The 22,976-nt window shown below is 42.2% G+C and overlaps 1 protein-coding gene across 1 annotated transcript; it reads right to left on the bottom strand.

Moving 5' to 3' along the window:
• Window positions 1-2,425: 2,425 nt before the first annotated feature.
• Window positions 2,426-22,299, bottom strand: LOC111644332 (ankyrin repeat and BTB/POZ domain-containing protein 2-like). Its single transcript, XM_023393177.2, has 17 exons — window positions 21,246-22,299; window positions 13,052-13,201; window positions 11,991-12,198; window positions 11,425-11,577; window positions 11,141-11,306; window positions 10,230-10,319; window positions 10,031-10,132; window positions 9,485-9,581; window positions 8,826-8,961; window positions 8,361-8,623; window positions 8,043-8,221; window positions 7,128-7,233; window positions 6,924-7,026; window positions 5,624-5,696; window positions 5,273-5,341; window positions 5,051-5,164; window positions 2,426-4,129 (listed from the first exon to the last, which is right to left on the bottom strand). The coding sequence occupies exons 1-17, from the start codon at window positions 22,126-22,128 to the stop codon at window positions 3,899-3,901; spliced, it is 3,123 nt and encodes a 1,040-aa protein (XP_023248945.1). The 5' UTR covers window positions 22,129-22,299; the 3' UTR covers window positions 2,426-3,898.
• Window positions 22,300-22,976: the final 677 nt, after the last annotated feature.

Raw genomic sequence — 22,976 nt, 5'->3', positions numbered from 1 at the left:
CCCCCCCCCCCCTTCCTTCCTTCCCTCCCTCTCTCCCTCTTCGAGTCCTCATCAGTAGAGTCCACTTGGCCCCTCCAGACCAAACACAGAGACCAGAGACGTCTCAGAAGAGTTATAAAAGAAAAAAAAAGCCTTAAGACAGTGATGTTTGTCAATCTACACACACATCCCCTCTCCTCCTCCTCTCTCTCTCTCTCTCTCCTCTCTCTCCCACATGTACATAAAAACACACACACTCTATGTACTCCTCGACATGAACATGACTTCTTCTTTGCGGGATGTAAAGACTTGCACACGCTGACAAACGGGATCAGGAGCGAGCGGCGGAGGAACGTGGAGACGGACGGTCGGACAAACGCTGGCTGGATTGTAATTCTTTTTAACGTCGTCTTTCTTTGTGAGCGGCAGGATGTTTCTGTGAAAGGGGATTCTGGGAGTTAAAAGGTCACCCATTAAAAAGTATGATAAGGTGGAGGGGGGGTGATACTACATAAATGAATGATCTATTCTGTTGTACAGACTAAATAATGTTCCGTATGTACAAAAAGTGTAGTTGTGACATTTTGTTTTTGAGTTGTGTTGCCATGTTTTGTTTCGGCCCAGTCACACCAGCATTTACAACGGCAGCGACATCCGTTCATCGCCGCGATTGGTGGAACTTTGACATGTGACTGCGTCATCGTCCAATAACAAGCCGTCGTGACAGGGCTGAGCTTTTGAGGGAACGTAGCGAGCAGCTTTGTGAGGACACAGGAGTGATGTCTTTTAAATAAACTCTGAACCACAGATGCAGCTATTAATCGATCGACAGCAAATATTTTGATAATTGATTAATATTTTCAAGCAAAAACTCCAAATGTCATCTGCTTTCAGCTTCTTAAATTAGCCGTTTTTATTTTGCCATATATGACAGTACATGTGTAAATGTAAATGCCATTTTTTAAACATTTCATACATTGAATATTTAATCAATTAATAGATAAAATAACTGGCAGATTATCAGATGATGAAAATAATCGTTAGCTGCAGCTCTACTGTCCTGTTAGCAACCGAGCTATGCTAACAGGGAGCGCTTCTTTTCCCACCTCAGGAACTCGTCACTGACTCGATGATGAACAGCCCTGACAACAAAATGCTGAGGGGGAGTAAACAGCTGAGAATAGAAGTAGTGCTAGCTAGCATGTTCCCTACTGGATAGCACATTATAGGTTAGCACAGCGGCTACGGTACTCCACTAACCAGCCCTGTGAGTCCCTACGCTGCGGTGCCACTCTGGTGTGACGAGGCCTTATCCATGAAAACGTCCTTTTACTTTTGCACTTTTGACAAGTGAAACGTTTGAGTTCAGTTACACCAAGTCATTTTTTATTTTTTATTTTGTTGTCGTTCAGGTTCCTTTGAATTATCTGCAGGTTTCAGACAATATTGAACTGCTCTGTATATTTTTGTACTTTACTGTATTTTGTCAGTTTGGGTTTTTTTTGTTATTAATTTATTCTCAGTTATTTATATGAAAGATGTAGAGAATGTTTCTTAATGTCAAATTATTTAAAGATATTTTTGTCATGTTTAAGTTATTCGAAACGTCGAAACGTGAGCGCTTTGTTTCCTTTTTCCGGCTTTTGACGAAAGAAACCTTGTAATATACGTTTGGAAAATGATTTACCGTAATTTAAGAATGTAGACGTAGCCTCTTTGAGAGGAACAAACCCTTTGTTGATAATTGTCGGCTCCTGCCCCCCGCCCCCCTCCCCCCTGTGTGTACGCTGACTCAGATCTCACCAAACACTCATTCTGTAAATAAGCCGAGTTTACTGACAAGCTTATTTAAAAAAACCAAGGGGATTCCTACTCTTAGCTTTGACCTCGTACGGTTGTTTGCATGTTCAGCATTCGTCTTTTCTTTGCATGTCGTCGTTGGAATTGTTCTCCTGTTCCCTTTTTCTCTCCACACTTATTTATGTATATGTTCTTTATGTGCGTTTGTTTTGATTTGCCTTTTGATTATTGTTGGTTTTTTTTTCTTTTTTCTTTTATTTGATTTCCTTCGCCGTCCTCTTGCCCTCTTCCTCCTTTTTGATTACTGTGCGCACACAGTAACCGTGCAATGCATCCTCCTCACTCATTCTCTCAAAGAGGGACCTCGCTGGCGATCGGGTCGCTCACTCAGACCAGCTGGGTGGGTGTTGGGTTATCAGAGAGAAAAATTAAAGCAATACCTTCCATTGTTCGCTTTCCTCTTTTTCTACTGTGGGAATCCAGAGCACACAGAATGGACTCGGAGCACGGAGCGCTACTACTGAGCAGGATAACCACTGGCAATGTATTCCCTTGTGATGTAACTGTGAACAACTTCAGTGCTAAAGGAAATAAATCTGTTGACTTTGGAGCTGCTTGTGTGTGACAGTTGATTGGTGCAGAACAGTTTGGGTTGTTGAGATGTTTATTCACAAATATATGTACATGTATTTACATATTCAGAGTTGATTATCTACATGCAGCTGGAGAGGGTTTACATTTAGCTTGTGAATGTCTTGTATGAATCCTGCAGCAGATTGAAAAACATGGACACATCAGTGGTCATGTAAAGTGCATGGAAATGCTCTTTTTATAAAGCAGTGTCAGATTCACCAAGTTTATAAACATACAGCAGCTGTTGGATGGATTAAACTGTGTGTTTCTCTGCTTTAATGGCAGCCACAAACATTAACATGCCTAGCTAACTAGCTCACTACTAACCTAGCTTTACCTCCAAGGTTGAGTGTTAGCATGCCGTTAGCCAACTAGCATTATGTTATTTTGCAGAGGTTAGGTTTGGGATTCAGGAGCTGGTCTGCTGTGGGGCTGTTGGGTTAAATTGTGGTTTGAAACAGATTTTACAGGTAAAGTTATCCACCTGTGTATTGGGTGAAACTGAATCCAACTATCTAAATGACCAGATACCACCACTTATTCTATTTATTTATTAGTAATTTGGGTGAAGCGACACTTTACTCCAATTTCTTTGTATTGTTATGGTTAATGAAACTGTATAAAATGTGTAAAAAACAGTCATATCTTTTCACTGAGGCTACTACAGTAACAGGGTTACCACAATACATTGTGCTTTCATTAAGGTGACTATCTGTTCTTAGTGTGACGTGATTAGCTCAGCTCCATGCTTACAGTATTGCTGCTGCTACTAATAATATTGCCAATGTTAGTTAGCGTTATGCTAATCTGTAAACAAAACTTTTCTCTTGTAAAGGTGAAACAGGTTTGGAAAATAAAACTCTTAATGTCGCTTTGCTCGTCCAGGTACATTTGTCTAACTTAGTTAACCCTGAACAGGGCTGACAGAGCAAATAACATTTTTATTTTGTTTTGTTTATAATACGAAGCTAACTATCTCTACCCTGCAACACAGGAACAACACTGCTAAGCAAACGATAGCTTTAGCCTTAGTCTCTTAGCATCATGTCATGTACGTAGCATCACATGTTTAGAGAGTTATTGTTTTAAAACGAGTCTGATCAAAAAACAGTTTAACTCACTCAAAGCCAATTAGTTAACTAGAGTGTAAAGAGTAAGAAACATGATCTTAAACAGTTTGGTGAATCTGACAGTGACTGAGTTTCATGTTCTTTAGTTGAGCACTGATGTGTCAGTGTCTGTTCAGATGATCAGGTTGTGCAGTTTCTCAGGTGTCGGGTTAACAGGACTCTTACTCTGGTCAGAGTGTTAGACACAGTAAACATCAGTCTAAACAAGAGCTTTGGTTCATGTTCAAATATACGTGTTAAACAGACAGTGTTAACAGTCTATTACTATCATGTTCTCCTTAAGCAGACTACTGTAGTAACTCAGGATATGGCTACTCTTCCCAAACACACGTACCAGTGTGGCAGCTGCAGTCTTTCTACTCTCGACACGCAGAGTGAAGGGTGTAAAGTCTGTGGATCAGCGCAGCCTCAAGGTCCCTCAGGAGGACCGGCAGATCCCGGTCCTGGGCGCCTGTCCCTGGGCAGAGCAGCTCCTGCCCCACCCCGCCCAGCAGCAGGCGGTGGAAGTCCTCCCTGTCCAGGAGCTGGTCCATGTTCTGCAGGAAGAATCCTTCACAGAACCTGCAGAGCTCAGCGGCGCCGTGGTGCTGCAAACACACACACACACCAGTTCATCACTGCGATGACATACACACTGACCTTTGTTTATGTGAATATGAACAGGAAACAAGTAGGAAGTGAATAGACCTTTGATTATTTCAGCTGAAAAGAGCTCAGAAATTTTAAACATTTAACAACTTGACAACAAGTCAAGATTGTCTGAATCAAAGTTGTTTTTATTCTCAGTTCAGTTTTAAGTTTTCAGACCTAATTCTGAAGTCCAGAGTCTAAATGTAAGAGACCAAAACACGTCGGAACCAGTTCATGTGAAACGTGATACATTGGTCCGGTTTATTTTCAGGGTAATTTCTTTTCATGGAGAGAAATGTGTAATTTGGTTTTAACTACATATAAAGTTCTGAGAGAGGTTTCTGAATGTATTCAGCTGTGTTGCAATAATAAGCAGCTGATGATTTCCAGACGAGTTTCATCTGGAAATCAAAGCTCAGTTTTGTTTGTTTGCTTGTGACAAGTTATTTCTACATCTTCAGCTGAATTTCTCTCAAGTCGATTTTATTTAAGCCTCAAATGCCTTTTCTCTCTCTGAAAAAGAGCAAAGCAAAATAAAAATAAATAAATAAAAAAAAACAGAGCAAAATAGGGAAGTACTGACTCTGTACTGACAGAGATGATGAAAGATTTCCGTATAACCTGTAAGAATTTACACAATCCTTCCAAAAAACTAAATTTGTAGTTACGCATCAGTTTCTTTCAAGGAAACTGTACGACTCATAAAATAAAGTATTAATCACATTTTTCCAAAGAAAGCAGCCACATCTGCCTCAATCAGATCCACATTTATACAGACCCACAGACCAGAGTCCAAGTGAAGGAAACTGAGTGGTTTTTAAATCAGATTCTAGACTCTTCCCTCTCAGTGTTCACCGTGTCACCTTGTGCTTTCGTACCTTGGCGGTCTGGTAGAAGTTGACGGCGTTGTCCAGAGTCAGACTGAGCGACAGCTTCATCTCACAGCATCTCTGCAGAGCTCTGAGCTGGAAGAACGTGGCCACTGGCAGCAGCTGCAAACAAATCAAACACATCTAAATCCCCGTCGAACGAAGCATTCTGCTAAATGATGTTATAACCCAGTATAAGAGAAGCAACAGGGAACAGGTGAGCGATTTTACCTTCATGGCTTCAGACTGTGAGACGGTCAGTCCCTCTGTTCCTCCACAGTAAAGAGACTTCATCATCATCTGCAGAGAAGCACACACTCTTCATTATCAGTCATCTGAACCCCAATCAAACCCCGACCACAGCGCAGCAGGTAAACACTGTTGTGTCAGTTCACACTTAAAAAGAACTAGTTCAAAGTTCAGTTCATACAGATGAAAATGAACTAGTTCACTCATCTTCACGTTTATCATTTGGAAACTGATTCGTTCAGTTCAGCGTTCACAGAAAATATGAACGTGTTCAATGAATGTTGTTCAGTGAACACGTTCATGCACAACACTGAAGGTAAACGTGTGTCCCACCTGGAAGGTGCTGTAGGTCATGTGACTGATGTGGACGACGCTGTCGGGAGAATCACTGAGCATCCGCCGAAACCTGGAGGGAAGAAAACAGTTATTTTAAAAATGAGAAGATACTGTTGACATTTTTTTCATATTTCTCCCAATTTCTTTCATGGTACAATTCTTTTTTTAATATCCTCATATTAAAACGAAATATTATAGTTTAAATAAAATTGATAGATTATGTCATCTGTCAGCACATTTTCAGATCATCACTAATATGAAAACACTTTTCTTCATAATGATAAAAACATCTTTTACGTTAAACTTTCCAAAGTCAGTAAAAATCAGGACAGTGACATGGCAAGTGGAAATTTTGTGTTTTGTTTTTTTAATTCTCATTTCAGCCACAAGAGGCCGAATTAAAATGAGTAATTATCAATAAAAACAAATTAAAGAAATTGTAAAAGAAAAATCAAACCACGTAATACAGTTTTAAGTTTTTGATATAATCTATATCTCTTTTTTTATATTTTATTTTCATATTAATGATATTGAATAATTATCTTTTTATTATTATTTTTATATTTTTTATTATTTTTTGTACTTTTGTCTATAGTTTTGTTTGTTGTTATTGTATCTGTCAAGCTCAAACAATTATTACATTTAATATTTACTTTAATTATACTTTACATTATCATTCTTTAATTTCTTGCTACTCTTTATGGTTTATCTCTTTATTTTTTGGCTTTTTATTCGTATTCTTTTTTTTGCATTTTACCTTTTACTTTTGCATGAATATTCCTATAATCTTTTGATTCAATGCTCTTTTTTATTTTTATATATATATATTATATCGACACCCTCTTAAAATAATGGCCTAAGTCATTTTTTCAGGTTTTTCAGGAAACACAAAAAACTCAACAAAAGAGTCACACTTTTGACATAGGCCATTATACAACTGGGGGTAGAATTGCATGTTCCCCTCAACTGAGGATTCAGGCGATTTTACCAGAGGTGGCCAGCATCATGAGGGGGTGATTTAGGCAAAAAAAACATTTTTGTCAAAACATGACTTAGGCCATTATTTTAGGAAGGTGACGATATATTTATATATATATACACACACACACACAAATGGCTAAAAATTGTTTTACAGGTAGAGACCCTTTGTCTGTTGTTATTGACATTAAGGGTTTTGAAAACTCAGTCTCTGTTTGAAAAGGTCACGTTAGGATCAGTCTGTGAGCTGAAATGTTGAGAAGAAATGAATGAATGAAAAAGATATGAAGAACATGTAAAGTGAGAGAAGAGATCAGACCGTTCAGACGCCGACATCAGCAGCACCCGATGAGCGAAGAACGGACGTCCGTCCACCATAAACGTCACGTCGGACATCTCCTGATTATTGAGGAAGTGAATATCTGAGGACAGAGACGTCAGTGTGATCCTTCAAGTGTTCGTTATAGTCAGAAAATGAACAATCACCATAGGATGGCGTCTCATGACGGCAGCGATGTGTTACCTAGCTGTGTGGACAGAGTGACGTCCACGGGGGGGACGGGAGTAACAGGAGAGCCGCCGTAACAGTGAGAGAACACAGACGCCAAACGTTTGGTGATCACGTAGTCCTGCAGAGAAAAACAACTTCACACAGCTGCAATGACACGTTAAATACCGTTTTACCTCACTCTAACATTATGAACAAGCAACCCTGACAGGACAAATATTTAAACTGTGAAGAAACAGGGTTGAAATCTATCAGTGAAGAACATGAAGCAGAAGCTGACTGAGCATAAGTTAGCTAGCATGAAGAAACTGTGGGTAACATGGTCTTAGTTGGTTTGAATGATTCATTTCTCATGAAATGCAACACTTAGTTTGAAAACTGGCACAATTTCAAGGTTGTTTTTTTTTTGCATTACTTGGTGACTGGTAAGCTTCCTTGTTTACACTTGAATGACTATGTATGAACTGAAAATGAGGCGGTGTGGTTGTTGAAGGAAACACGATCTGGACCAGCAGCAGCCTGATCATCAGCCCGACCTTGTGTCACTGGCAGCTGTTTTATCTGTATGGAGGGTTTTTATTTTGCCCTCACCAGCTATTGACTGACAATCCACGGCCATTTTGCCGTTGCTCATTGCGAGGTAGCTAGTTAGCTACTTTTTAGTAAGTTAGCCGTTTCTTTCCTGCTCAGGTCATCTTAAGGTTGCCGTCTTATTTTCACTGCATGAACAGAGATCAAATACAACTGTAACTCTTAAATGTTAAATTGTGTCTTCAGAGCTCGACAATAACACATCTCATCATTTCAACCAAGATGAAGCAGTTTCTCTTTGTATTAAACAGTTATTAAGTAAAGCTTTGTTTTATGTTGGTTCTACAGAAGTAGATGTAGAGGTAGAGGTAGAACAGAGACAGAAAACTCATGTCAGACCTTGCTGGTCTCCAACATGCTGAACATGAGCGGTATCCCTGTGGAGAGCAGCTCGGGGCTGTAGTCCTCCGTCCTGATGGAGGGAAACTCTGTGAGGAGGGAGACGGTGACTTCGTCCCTGCACAGCTGCCGAGCTCTGTGGAGAGACTCCAGCCAGATGTGGAGCCTCCAGGGAACACCTGGACAGAGCAGGTCGATGAGATAATGCACGACTGAGGTGTTAGAGTATATCTGTTAGTTCAAATACTTTAAAAACTGTGGTTAATTACAGCATTCACTGGTGATCAGGGACATTCATGCATGTATATCAGTTCTCACCCATCTCTCTGAGCTCCATGGAAACATCCAGGTAGCCGTGCTCAGCGCTGTAGTACGCTGCCTGCTGCAGAGCTTTCATCCTGGCCTTACACAGCCTGGGAACAGGGCTGGAGGAGTCAGGAGCTGGAGGGTGTGCCAAGTGAGTTTTCACCTCCGCCTCCTCCTCTTCCTCTTCTTCCACTCCTTCAGCCAGGATCTCCTCCAGAGAGAGGATGTCCTCCTTCCTGTGCTGTGGCTGCAGCAGCAGCCTCCTGAGAACGTTCCTGTGGAGAAGAGAGGAGGTGATGCTTTTGTCTGTTTTTCTGGTCAGACATATTAAATTTAAACCTTCCCTCCTCCTCCTGCTCTGTTCTGTATCAGACACGTGAAGCTGCATTCATGTGTCAATGAAATCATGTGTTTAAATGAAACTAGACGCACACAGGTCAGCTCTGGGGGGGGTGGGGGTGGGGGGGTGAGGGTCACCTGTGTCCGTGTGCTGCAGCGTAGCTGAAACAGTTCATGTCTTCGTACAGCGGTGATGTCAGTGAATTCCCATGATGCACTCTGAGCAGAGGGTCTGCTCCATGGGCGAGCAGCAGACTCACCATCTCATAGTAACCTGGGAGGATCAAACATTTTGTTGGTGGATTTCTTCAACAGAGTGAAGCATCATCTGAACCTGAACCACTACAGTGACTCTGGCAAACACATGGTAACCATAGCAACCAGTAGAACAACTTTGTAACATGGAATCACTCCAACAGCAAAACACCCTAAACGCACATTAACAGTCACTTAGAGCAACTAAGCAACTAGTTAGCTGCTAATTACTCACTGCTAACCTGCAACCCAAATACATATAACATACTAGCAACCAGCTAGAAACACAGTGGTAACCTTAACTAACCTCAAAGGACAAACTTAGCAACCAGCAGCTACATAACAACTTGTGAGTGTGAACAACTGTCTAGAAAACCAGCAGCAGCGAGCTCCTGCAGTTTGCTCCAGCAAATCTAAAAAACATCTGTAATTGTTTTAACTCACTGTAGCACAGTATCAGTACCAGTTCACAGCATGTGTCGTCAGTGTGTGTGAATTGATTTTAACGTGTCAGTCTGACTCAGTCTTCGCTAACACCATACCTGCAGCAGCAGCTAACTGCAGCGGCGTCTCGGCTGAGCTCTCCTGACCGTCCAGCAGGGCTCCACCCTCCACGTCTGCTCCGGCCTCCAGCAGCAGCTGAGCATGAGGACACAACACCGTCAGCAGAGTCTCAACCTCTTTGTGTGAGGGGTCCAGGACTTAGCCTAGCTTAGCAAAACGACTAGATGCAGGGGGAAACTGTTAGCACTATCTCCATCAAAAACTTCAGAGCAGTCTCAATATAGGTCCTTTAATTTGTCTCTGTGGTTGATCATACATTTATTGTAAAGGATATTCTAACAACTGTAGGTGTAGCTTGAAGGTTGTGGTCACAGTTTAATAAAAAAATATACAAAATAAAACTTGTTAATGTCTTCTGAATGTCAGCTTCAAATTTAAACTGCTCCCTGTTTCTAGTCGTGTTTTATTTCACTACGATTCATTTTGCTTATTTGAGGATTCAGTGACAGAAAATAGATTAAATATAATTATATGATGGTGAAACCGTGTCTTCTACTGTCTACTCCTCTGTGTTCAGCTCTTACTTGAGCCACAGACAGGTGACTGTGCAGCACAGCGAACGTCAGGGCCACCCAGCACCGACTGCCGGGGTGAACAGATGGATGTCTGACGGAGCAGCCGGGGACCTGAACAACACACACACACACACACACAATACAGACATGTCACCAACCAGCTGTGATGTGGACAGTGTTACATTTGAGTCAGCAGGTGATTTTTTACCTGCAGGTCCAGATTAGCTCCGGCCTCTATGAGCATCTGCACCAGAGCTTCATCTCCTGCTGCGGAGGCGTACATCAGAGGAGTCATCCCCTGCACCAACATACATACACACTTTTATCAGACCACACAGATGAATATATGTTACCTTAAATAAAAATTTAAAAAAGAGTTTCTTAAGTGTTAAGACTGAGTGTTGGATCATGCCTGAACTAGGGATGCCCCGATTGATCAGCCGCCGATCATTATTGGCAGATCTTCGTTATAAATACGTGATCGGTAGATGGGAATTAATGCTCCCATCGATCACCTGTGGTTAATACTCTGGTGTCTGCGGCTGAGAGAAGCACTGTGTGCTGTGTAGTGTAGTCCCGCCTCCCACCTTGTTCACTGCGTCGGCACGTGACAGGCCACCAAAACAAAACATGTCGGCCGTGTGGAACTTTTACAAAAGTGTGTGAGAGAAGTGATATAACGTACGACATCTGCAATGCCACCAAAAATGATCAGTATCCGATCTCACTCATAGATGATCGTATTGGTGAACACATCACAACCTGTGACGGCAGAAGAATACAGATCTTTCACAGACTTGCTGGGACTATGAAAAGTTACACAGCTATGAACAAGTAAAATGTGCACAGATACAGTATGTGTGTGTGAAGGTACATTTGATCGTTTTCAAAAAGAGAAGACTGTTGTTAAAACAATCCAGGTAAAACTCACGGCAGAACAACTGAAAACTTCAGTTCAAAATCTGTTGTTTCACTTTGGCAGGTCAAAAAACTCTATCTCTGAATTCACTGTAAAGGTCTAACGACAGACAACAGTCCCTCTGTTATCTTTGAACCAGGCCACTTGTAGCTTGTTGTTTTAATTTTATACTTGAGACACAACATAAACCCCTCCCTCACCTGGTCATCCATGGTGTTCACCCTCTCGGCTCCCAGAAGCTGCGTGGCCTGATGGACCAAATCTGCTCGTCCACACGAGAGCATCCTGAAGCCCAGATCCAGCTGGAACTTGGCTGCAGCAGCTTCTGCATCCAGACACTTGAAGGACTGGAAGCAGCACTCTGACCTGCAGAGAGACAGACACACAAATATTCACCTGGACACTTTTTATCACCACCCTACACACAGTTTTATTTCAACCAGGGGAAGTTTTACACAGTCGGGGGCATTCACTGGTGTCTTACTTCAGCTGTCTGGGCTCACAGTCCAGTCCAGGAAGCAGCTGTCTGGCCGTCTGTCTGACATCATCGCTGTCCACCAATAGGCTGCGGCGGTGTTCAGCGTGCACCACGGCGACTCTGATCCACTCCATGAGAGGAGGGAGGAGCAGGAACGGCCTGGAGGAAGATTCGAAGACAGTCAGCTCCTTTATTTTGTCCATTTTACTCATCTTCAGTTTTTGTATTCATTTTAAAATCCTCCATGAATCGGGACGAAGCCTCAGGTTCTCTGGAAGTTTGAAGATTTTAGTTGATGCAGGACAAAAACTAACGCAGCTTTTAGTTTTTCCGCCTGAGGAGCTGAGAGCAGCATCTTTAAAACAAACCTCTACATCTCCCACAGGAAGAAAAGAGTAAAGCAGATTCCTCCACAGAGAAAAATACAAACAGAGATTGAAATAAACCGACAGTCTGCTGTTGTTTGTTTCTAGTACTTAAATAACAGGCTCATAGTTGATGAAGTGATTTACTGATGTGACAACAAAGCTGAGGCCACTGACGTCAGTTCAGAGCAGCACACACACACACACCTCTCTCTGGTCAGCGTCATGGTCGGAGGCTCCAGGTTGGGATTCTCCAGTGACTCCATCTGTGGGCTGGACAGGAAGTAGTAGAGTGTTCGGAGGGCGTCCGGGGCCCAGGATACCGACGGCTGATTGGCTAAACGCGCGGGGCTGATGGAGGGGCTTGAGCTACGCAGACGCTGCATGTGGTGCATCGCTCGAGACACCAGGTCGCCTGCAGGATGACAGTCACACAAGAAACACCATGATCACAGAGAAACAGTTTATACACAACATTCATTCATTCAAACATTTACACGACTGCAGCAAACAGACATTAGACATGTTTCTTTTTCATCTTAATGGAGCTTTAGTTTTTATATTTAACTAAAAAATATTTTTCTAAATTATTTTAAAAAATGTGGGGGTTCTTTATTTGCATGATTTAAATGCATTTTGTAAACAATCATTAGGAAACATGAGTAAAGAGTAGAACATGTGGATACACTGACAAACTCACAACAACTTTTACCTGAATAAAGATTTTGAAATTACAATTAAGTGCAATGAATGAGGCTTTACAAGCAGTCAAAAATATTAACACAAGCCTTCTGGTGTGTAATACTTATTCTTTATTTCTGAGGATTTATTCATTCTAAAAACTGCTCCTGTCTCATAGATGACCATGTAATCTGTCAACTGAAAACTATAAAGGAGAAATGTGAAACCTGTAAAAACAATGACATGAATTTACAGTGAAATAAAATAAAAACAGAATACTGAGCCACAGTGCTCCGTGTTCACATGAAAGTGTCATCAAGTCCATAAATTAGCATGAACGGTGAAGGCACTGACATCTTTTATTTTCTTTCTCTAATGAGCGTTCACATAATGAGCTACGGTGGCCTGCAGGGTGTGAAGGTGCCCTTGTTTTCTGGATACAAGCCACAGGCTGTTATGTAACCGAGGGGGAGCTGGCAGCGGCTAACGATGTGTCCCCGGAGCCCGACACCAGTCACAGTTTAAACAAACACACACTAAACACAGGAGCTGACTGTGGCAGCGGTGACACACACACACACACTTACTGAGCTCTGCGATGCTGCCCACACAGGTGGCCAACAGCGCCTGCTCCAGTGTTCGCAGCTCCAGCTGGATGTAGGCATCCTCCCTGCTCTCCACTGAGTCCTCGGGAACCTTTGTGTATGGGCTTACATGGGCCGGCAGCGACAGCTCACCTAAACACACATACACACACACACACACACAGAAAAAGAAAAGCAAATTACTCAGAGAAGAAAAGGTCAATGTAAAATATTTCAAAACAAAAATACGAACAACAATTATGATTTAATTTGCCTTTTTTTCATTTAGAAAATGTTGTAAATAGAAAAGGGAAAAAACAAAACAAAGTAGTGTCAGTGATTCTCTGACTTTAGTTTCTTTGTAAACACTGTGAGGATGCTTAGTGCTTAATTTGGTGTATAACAGCCTCACAGCAGCAGCTGTAGTCAGCTGGTTGTCACAGTGGTAACCGTGGATACCAACGATGAACCAGCATCAAGTGCTATAAACAAACATGAACTGTAAAAGCAAAATACTAAACAGAATCAGGAATGATTCAACTACACTGAGGTCCAGTAGTAACTTACTAGAAACTCTAAAATGTTCTGTCTCTTCAGAAACAAAGGAAACTAGAATCACCACCTCAGGGTCGTATCCCTCCGCCACACAGACTAGTTTCAGGTTACGTCCCTGTTTATCTAGAGTCATATAACATATGAACCATTTGTGTGACATTTTGTCATAATTGCTGTGAAGTCTTGAGTAATGGCTAGAAAGTGTTTTTGAGGTCACACTGACCTTGACCTTTGAACGTTTGCACCAAATTTGAAGAAACTCCCTCATGGCGTTACGGAGATATTGCGTTGACAAGGCCAAAAGTCTGTTTTCTGAGGTCACCGTGACCTTGACCACCAAAATAAATTTTCAATTTCATATCATATCCCTCCAAATGTTTCACATCTGTCTTTTACTGACTTTATCCAATAAAGGGAAAAACAAAACTTATCAAAACCTTCCTGTAACCCCAGAGTAGGACACACCCTGAAAACCATGAGACCAGATTTTGAAAACAGACACACTAATGAAACCCTCGTCCATTGTGCCCCGTTGAATCGGGTATTTGCTGACTCCTGGTCCTGCACACAATGGAGACGGCTTCAGTGAGGACAATCTGACAAACAGCTGAAGCCAACACACCCAACTGAACTATAGCGAGTCGACAGTTCAAAATGATTAGATGTGGAGAAACAACACCATCATCATCATCATCATCATCATCATCGCTGAGAGTCAGGAACCACAGTGACAGTTTGTTTTTCGGTGAACCCACTTGACACTCTGAAGCCAAAACATCAGCTTTGCAGAAAATATATCTCATAATCCTAATAAGCACATTACAGTGAAATTTACAGACCTTACTCCTGCTCCACTGAGAATAAACACTCCATTTAAAAGTTTCCTTTTACACTGGAACCAACTAGACGAGACTAGAACCAACTTCATTTTTGAAACGCCACGATGGTGAAGGTTTTAAACCCAGTTAGCCGACCGAACCGGGCCATGTGTGGCCGACTCTGCTGCACGTCCAGTTAGCAGCACTCAGCTACACGGCATGTGAATAAAATACTGTTGCCAAAGAGAAGCATGAACACTGCAAACTGAACCACTGTGAATCATCAGATCTGATGAAAGTGATGATTTTTTAACTCTACCTCACATCTCTGCCCTCGTTTCATTTTGTAACTACAGAATTTGATCCAATATTTACCCGAGACATCCCATCCTAATGGACTTCCCTTCTTGTAGTAATTACTTTTATTCATTTAATTCTTCCTGATTGTTGTTTGGCTGTATACATGTTGTATGATTGTCTAACTGTTCCCTGATCTCTCTTGAATCTCAATGAGACGACCTGATGAAAGTATTCATGATTAAAACATCATGTCATATTAAAAGTATGCATTTGAAGGAATCATCCATCATCATCATATTTTCTTTACTGTAGAAAATGGAGGACAAAGTGTTACAGCAGAAAACATGAGCTCTTTGCTGCAGTAATAAAAAGGTTTTTGTGCATCTCTGTGTGGAGCCCGATCAAAATCTTACATCAACACATTAACAACCTGCCTGTCTGATGTTTGACTGATTATCAGCCTGGACAGATTCATCACTCTGAGCTGGAAAACACACCTCAGCTTTCTGAAAGTCGGTTCTTGTATGGGCCCGAAGAAAGAAATCTTTGGTTGGACCAGGAGTGAGTGTGGCAGATAATTGGTTCTGATTAGTCCGCGGTGTTTACAGGCAGGAGAGCGAACAAGCATCTATTCATGGCTACACAACAGGAGACCAGTCTGCAGTGGACAAAGCACAAATCACTGTTTTCTAATCCCTACCTGTGTAGTATTGAAACCCCCAAACCCCCCACCCCTCAGCCCCTGTGTGTAACACTGCCCTGCTTACATTCAGAGTCACAGGTGATCAAGTCATTTCCTTCAACTCGCTTGTGTTTGTGCGGCAGAATAAAAACAGAACGCTTAACATCCCTAAAGCTGTAAATGTATCCTCACAGAAAGTGTGCGTGTGTGTGTGTGTCGGTGAGCTTGTGTGTCCCAAATGAAAACAGAAGCACAGTCACCATGTCTGAAAACAACAGCTCTTTTCTGCTGAGTGGTATAATGCTGCAAGTGTTTGGTCAGGACAACAGAACCACAGAGGGGCAAAGGTGTGGCTATGTATATGAGTGTATGTGTGTGTGTGTGTGTGTGTGTGTGTGTGTGTGTGTTGGAAGTCAAGACCACCTCAGCAGAGTCTAAACTGAGTCCAAGGGAGCAAGCAGAGAATTGAGATCCAGACTGACGGTGGCCCTGAGAGGTCAATACATCACTTTTATAGTGTCCCCCCGGAAACACTTCCGTTGTCGTCTGTACTACTTGTCGCGCGTTTGTGTATTTGGTTGTGTTGCGAGTATTTAGGATGTTTTCTGAATTTGTTTGTGTTTTCTTAAGCTGCAGTGTGTTGAGCTCTCAGGGCCACCGTAATAAAGCACATTTAAAACAGAGGAGAAGTCGTAAGGAGACTTAAAGAGATGAACTCAACACATTTCCTCCATAAACATGACAAACCTTAAGTTCAGTGCTCCGTTATCACATCTCCTGTACGCCACGTGAAGGGACACACTACATCACATCAGTAAGGACAAAGCAAAGCAGCCAACACCCACAGAGAAACCAGCAAACATGAACACAATGTAAGACTGAAACAATTCAGTCCATCAGGCTGCAGCGACCCCCACACCACCACCTGCAATCTGTGCAAACGTGACCAAAACCATGTAGAAGAACCCTATTTTAAAAATCATTTCATGCAGAAACAAAGAAGAAGAGTTCAACAGTTTGTCCTGCTCTCTGACTCAAACCTGCACTTTCACTTGCGTGGGTGTAAATAAAATATTTCTACAACTCCCAGAGTCATGTCAAACACACAGGCAGAATTGGCGGGAAGACTCTGTTTTGGTAGTGTAATCTGGATAAAGCCTGCGGGCGGTACGTCTGGAGCCAGTGTGCATGGACGCTGTTGGCTCAGGCTCTCACACAGTTGACACAGGGTTTTACAGACGTGAACACAGAGCCGGGAGTCAGCAGTGATGAGGCGGTGTTAACGACAGAGCAGAGCCTGATTACGTCTCGTTAAACCGTCCAAACGGGTTCTGCTGACGGAGACTCGTGTTCCTCCTGTCACAGGGACTTCTGGTGGTTAATTAAAGCCGTTCATCACAGAGGCGTGAGAAGTCATCAGCCTCTGATTGATCATTTAGCAGGGATTGCTTCACTTGCAATCACTTTCTGTTGTTGGTTCTTTCTTCCTCTTTCCGCCTCACAGAAATCAAAAAGTGATTAAACCTCCGACTGGTTGTACTAGCATGAGAAAACACTGCAGCCAAAACCACTTCTTCCTTCTGTTTTACAGTTTGCATAAAGGCCAGATGGAGATAACATCATATGAGGTTTGGTAGCAGAGTGAGTGTAGGATTACCCCCCTGCTCTCCGCTCCATCTCTGTGATCAGACGCTTTCTCCAGCTGTCTGTTTCCACTTCCTGTTCAGCCTCAAGTCTGAGCATCAACAAGCTGACCACAACACATACTGTAAGTATCAACCCTGCATATTTAGAAGGATTCATCAAGCTCTGAAAGGACACAGCAAAACACTGGCTGTGAACGACATGTCAAAACATCAGGATATGTCACTGTACTTTTCCCCCACATTAATGTGTCAACTATCTGGAAAAGCAATAATTCTTTTTTTTTTTTTTTTACATCTGCTCCTAGATCAGTTACTGAGCTACTGTGTTCAGCCTGTATGATACGTTAAACATGTGCTGCGGATATGATGCAACATGAAGCAGCTAATGTGGGTTGCACAAGATTCTGATCATTCATAAAAGTTTTTTATAAGCTATCAATGATTAATAAATGCACCAATACTTTATAGATCAGTTACAAGCCATTACTAACAACTTTAAGATTACCAAGTCGTGAAAGCCCCTGCCCCCTCTCTCTCTCTCTCTCGCTCTCTCTCTCTCGCTCTCTCTCTCTCAGCAAGGTGTTGTTGTGCTTTTCCACAGCTTGGAAACCCAAAAATAGTTGTTCTTAATGTCTTATAATTGCATTAAAATACAATTTATTTACCATAATTAAACAATAAAATTATTGATTTTTCAAGTTTTTGGCCTCCACTATTTAAAAAAAGATCGTTATCGATGGTTTGGGATCATTTTGCTTCAAAGTCATCAATCACTAACTGGTTCCAGCTTCTCAAATGCTTAGATTTAATGTTTTTCCTCCGTTTTCTATAATTATAACTTCAAGACAAAATGACAAAATGTTTGACGAATGAATGAACAGCAACATAATTTGTTTAATATGGTGTTTGTGTTAAATGTGACAGAACAGAAACCAGTCAGAGGATAAACTGACCTTATAAAAGCTGAAAAAAAAAAGGTCATTAAAAGGAGACTGAAGGGCTGAACCTGATCTTTGCAGACATGACTGGGCTCAGTACGATGTAAATCTGCTTTCTGCTGGGATCTGAGGAAGATAATGACATTACAAGCTGTGTTTTTGGATACTCTCTGCAGGATCTCTGCAAACAGACTGGAGGCATTTTTTTCACATTTCACTGCCGGGATTTATTTTTATCATCAGATCAGACTGGCCGTTTGGTCCTCAAACAATGTCCTTATTAAAACCTGAACGAGGAAACAGAGCGTGTCCTGTAGTGTTTGCATGTGTGTGTGTTGTTAGTGGAGTGGGGTGACAGACTGCCTCTCTCGCCTGGACAGCAGCTACACTGGCTGTTTGTTTAGCCGAGCAGACGGCACTGGGGGCCGTGAACCTCGTGCCCCGCAGCCTGAGCGGGAAAGAGAGCTCCTTTGTGTCGTCTGTGTGGGTCAGAGGCTAACAACACTCACTCATTTACTTTACCCTCTTCTTCCTGTTCACTCTCATGGGAGTGAACATGAAGTCTGTGTCGCAGTGTGCAGAGAAACACGGTACATTCAAGTGATATTTTGATTTAACTGGCACTCTGCACACTGTGAGACGTTGTAGCTGTCAGACGTTTCTGATATCTCTGACTCAGGATTACAACAAGGAGATTGCTAATAATATTCATGATGGCTTCATTCAGATGAGCCAGGTGCACGTTATTTACATCTGTGTCTGGGAACATCTACAAACAAAATGACTGATTAAACTCAACTTCTTGTACAGCTAATTAAATTCTTACTAACCCTGCCTCAGTCACCTCAGTACTGACAGGGTTTGTGGAGAAAACATGACAAACTGACTGAGCCGAGAATCAAACCTGCGTCACTCCCAAAGCTCCACTAATGAGCAGGACCAGTAATTAACAGCCATCTGCTCACTGATGTTTGACACACAGTAGGTGATAATTCATAGTTTCCAGTCCCATGCAGCAGGGATAAGTAAGAGTAAACAAAAACATTTTAATGTCAAGTGTCTTCATTTTTATCTTTAATGTGCATTTCACAATTTTCTACTGTCTTGTTAGTTTGTGAGTCACATTGAAATGCACTAACACATATGAAGGGTACTATTCAAATAACCATTGATTGATTGATTGATACAGATACACTCACTTGCCAGTTTATTAGATACACCAAGCTAAAACTAAATCAGTCTTATAAACAGTCCAGTGATGAATCCTCCCTCATGAAGGTTATAATGTTCCTGTTTTTGATCAAAATTGTTTTAGAGAGGTGACAACTGAGTTTATACAATATTTAATCATTATTCACATTATCACTTCAAATGTTAAAATCTGAATTGTGTCATTTCCGACCTAAATAACACCTAAGAATCCAGTTTTCTTCTCTCTGAAAGCCCAGCAGACATTTGGATGTACAAACAACACTATGCTAAATTTGAAAAATTCATCTTTGTTTCTCCACTTTCACCTTTACTCCCCAATAAAGCAGCGTTTTCACACCCAGAACTTTCCTGGATGAGGAAAACTGAACTAATGATGTTACTTTGCTCAGACTGGGTCAAGGGCTGCGTGGCAGTGAAGTTACTGTCTCCTTTTATTCCCTCTTGTAGCCACACAATAAAACTGTTCTCTGTGTCTCAGCACAGAGGCTGCAATCAAACCAACCCTTTCTCCTTGTTCAATTGTCTGTGTAACTGTCTGTGTAACGGTGAAAAGTGTTAAAACACGCTGCAGTGACGATGGAGGAGACAGAAGAGAAGCTGAACCACCTGAGACTCAGCTGTCTGTTAGACGCAGCCTGTATGTGATTACAGTTTGGACTGAGATCTTTACAAAAAATGCGAATTAGCAAACTAGCAGCTAAATCCAAAATAAAATGTCCTGTCAGGTTTTCCAGCTACTTTAACAAAAGGTCAATATACTGTAGCTACTCAAAGGAGAATGTGTGTTAAACTACAGTTTCCCAGTGAGTATATGACCACAGACATTTATCAGGAATGATCTTCCACTTCCGTGTCCGTTATTACCCAAAATGCCTGTTTCCTGTCTGAGGGGGTTTTCCAATCACTCTCCACGGTCCTGGTAGACTTCTTAAACTGCCAGTAATTATCCATTATTGTTATCTGGACTACTTTCTGAGCAGTTTCATTCCCCCATTATAGCTTTAATGCAGCACTGAGTAGGAAGCAGATTTTCTTCTCAACTCAGATATTGGGGTCATGCTGTGCAGGCCTCATGGGAGGTGTAGTTATTGTATAATATCAATATCATTGTTTTCTATCTGTTAAATTGATGGCATTTTAAATGATACTGTTCAGTGCTGAGGGAGAGACATTATCTTATTAAAAAATCCCAGACTTGTGATTCAGACTTTTTACAAACAGAAAAAAGTCAGAGGGACGACAGGAACAAGCAGCTTCTATGAATCCCACCTAACACTGAGAGACCAAGTCACGTGTGAAAACACACATGTGAATTCAAAACACGCATGTTTTTTTGGGTGATGGCTCATGATTGTTTTCACTGGTGAACATGTGACTTTAGACTCATTGTCACTGTTCCCCTGGGAACTGTCCCCTCACATCTGACATGAAGCTTTTGCACATGGGAATCAAAATCATGTCGCATAAGAGAAAACAAGAAAAATGTCACATGTACAATAACTTTTGATCTAATCCGTTAAGTTTAAGGTTTCACTATTGAAATCAAACTTGCATAATAAAACCAACATGTGCACGAAATGTTGAATATGTGTGCATTTTGATAATTATTTTTCCAAACTTCTTCTCTTTCAATCTAGGATTAAAGAAAAGAAAAGAAAAACTTGGCCTGCAGCTAACTTTCATCTGTAAGTGAACGGATCAATCTATGAAATACCACAAAATTAAGAAAAATATCCATCACAATTTCCCAGAACCCAGATTTTAAGTCTTTGAATTGCATACAAACAGTCATAAACACAATGATATTCAATTTAAAAACAGAAATGTGTCAATAGGAGATGCTGAAAACTTGTTGTGTCTCTTGAAACTGCAAAATTGCTGGCTTTTAATTGTTTGTCACTTTCACAAGCCAAAGGTCAGTTTATTTACTACAGTTAAAACCCAAATAACTTTTATTCTTTAATATATTATCCATAACCTTTGTTTTTTTAATGTGTGTATTTTATGATGTGAAAAAAAATTGTGTCATGAGGTACTCGAACTCACCATTTGCATTTTTGCCACACATCAGATGCTCGTAGACCTGCAGCAGTCCCCACAGCTCCGTGTCATTGTTGACTGCTCCATCCAGCACCTCTGCGGTCACCAGGCAGCAGGTGAGCCCGCCGCACCGCTCCTTCTCCTCATCCGCAGTCAGCCTGGCCGCCTCCGTTGCTCTTCTGATCACCTCCTCCACCAAACTCTCCAGACAGGCTGCCAGGCAGACGGCGGCGTACTCGTGCACACGCACTGACACGCGTGTCTCCACCATCCACCTGAAGAAGCGGCCCACGGAGAACGTCAGCCCGCAGCGTGCGGACTTGCCCCGCTGACGTGCAGTGTCCCCGGAGCTCATGCAGTGCAAGGACACGGCCTTCACCGCGGAGGTGATGCACTGCTCGGCTAGACCCCAGCTCAGCACCAGCCTCAGCGCGCTCTGGACCTCCAGGCGTGTGCAGCGTCTGTGGAGCTCGCTCAGCCGCTGCGCCTCTCTGGAGACCCGCACCAGAGCCCTGCGTAGCAGAACAGACAGGCGGTGAACAGCATCCCCGGTGAGCGACGAATCCGACCCGGCGACTTTACGCACGACTTCCCGCAGCTCCTGCTCGGTCCAGGGGTACTCCTCCAGTTCCGGCAGGCAGGTACACTTGGCCAGGACGTCCGCCGCGTCCTCTGGCAACGTGCTCACCGTGTCCCAGCTGCCGTTCCTGCTGTACAGGGAGCCGGCGTGCTGCCACCAGGGTCCCCGGTGAGGAGTGCTCGTGTGTGGCTGAGATTGCCTCGACCTGCCGGAGGAGGACAGGCTGAGGGACGGGCAGGGTTCCCCGGCCACATAGCCTGGATCCAAGCTCAGGTCCTCCAGGGTTTTCACCAACAGACTGCTGGACATGATAGAGTGAGGTTTTAAACTTTTTAAAAAATCGCTCTAATCACTTTACGCACAGTGAAAATCCGACCAAACGTTTTCCATTAAGTCCAGTTTCAGGTCCAGTTATTAGGAGTAATTCTCATACGTCTCAACAACAGGCGGCTGCATGAGACTGAGGCTGCTGTGCCAAAACTAACCAAAATATGAGGACGGATGAGAAGTGTTTTACGCACATGGACCAATAAGATCCAGAGCCCGGTAATAACACAGCTGAGTTTACTACTGCCCAACACCGCCACCGTGTGACCACAACACAGCCCGATTAAACCATAGACTGTATTTTTTACACGGATTAAATTGACAGTAGTTGAGCAATAATATGGTGCATGTGTTCAATCTTCTCAGCAGGGCAAATGACACTTCTGGTTTTGCTTTTCAAAATAAAACCACTTGTTTAAGAAGTATTGTATAGCTTTTCAACTAAACACACTAACATTAACTTTATGAAACAATATCAAACAGCTGTAATCAGTTGCTTTAGAGTTTTAGCCATGGGATTGTGCATTATATGGAGCCTGTTTTACTGAAGCCTAAAGTCAATGTCATGTGACCATGTTGACAATGACGCTTTATTTGCGCACAAATGTCATTTTAATATAGTTTAAGAAACAAATTTAATACATTTGAGAGAAACACAAAAAGGGAGCTTTCACTGCTATAATATGTCAGACCAGGTCCTGATCAAAAACCACTAAATTTAGACTTGTTAAATGAGGAGTATGTTATCCCAAACAAGGTAAGGACAGTGTCTTTAGGTTTCACAAATCTGAAACCGTGTATCAGTCAGTCTCTGGTTTATCTAGTCCAGA

This window comes from Seriola lalandi, unplaced genomic scaffold, assembly GCF_002814215.2.
Source record: "Seriola lalandi dorsalis isolate HSWRI2012SDOR001 ecotype SW California unplaced genomic scaffold, Sedor1 jcf7180002054929, whole genome shotgun sequence".
In the NCBI taxonomy this organism is placed as follows: domain Eukaryota; kingdom Metazoa; phylum Chordata; class Actinopteri; order Carangiformes; family Carangidae; genus Seriola; species Seriola lalandi.
This window is presented reverse-complemented; position numbering and strand designations above follow the sequence as displayed.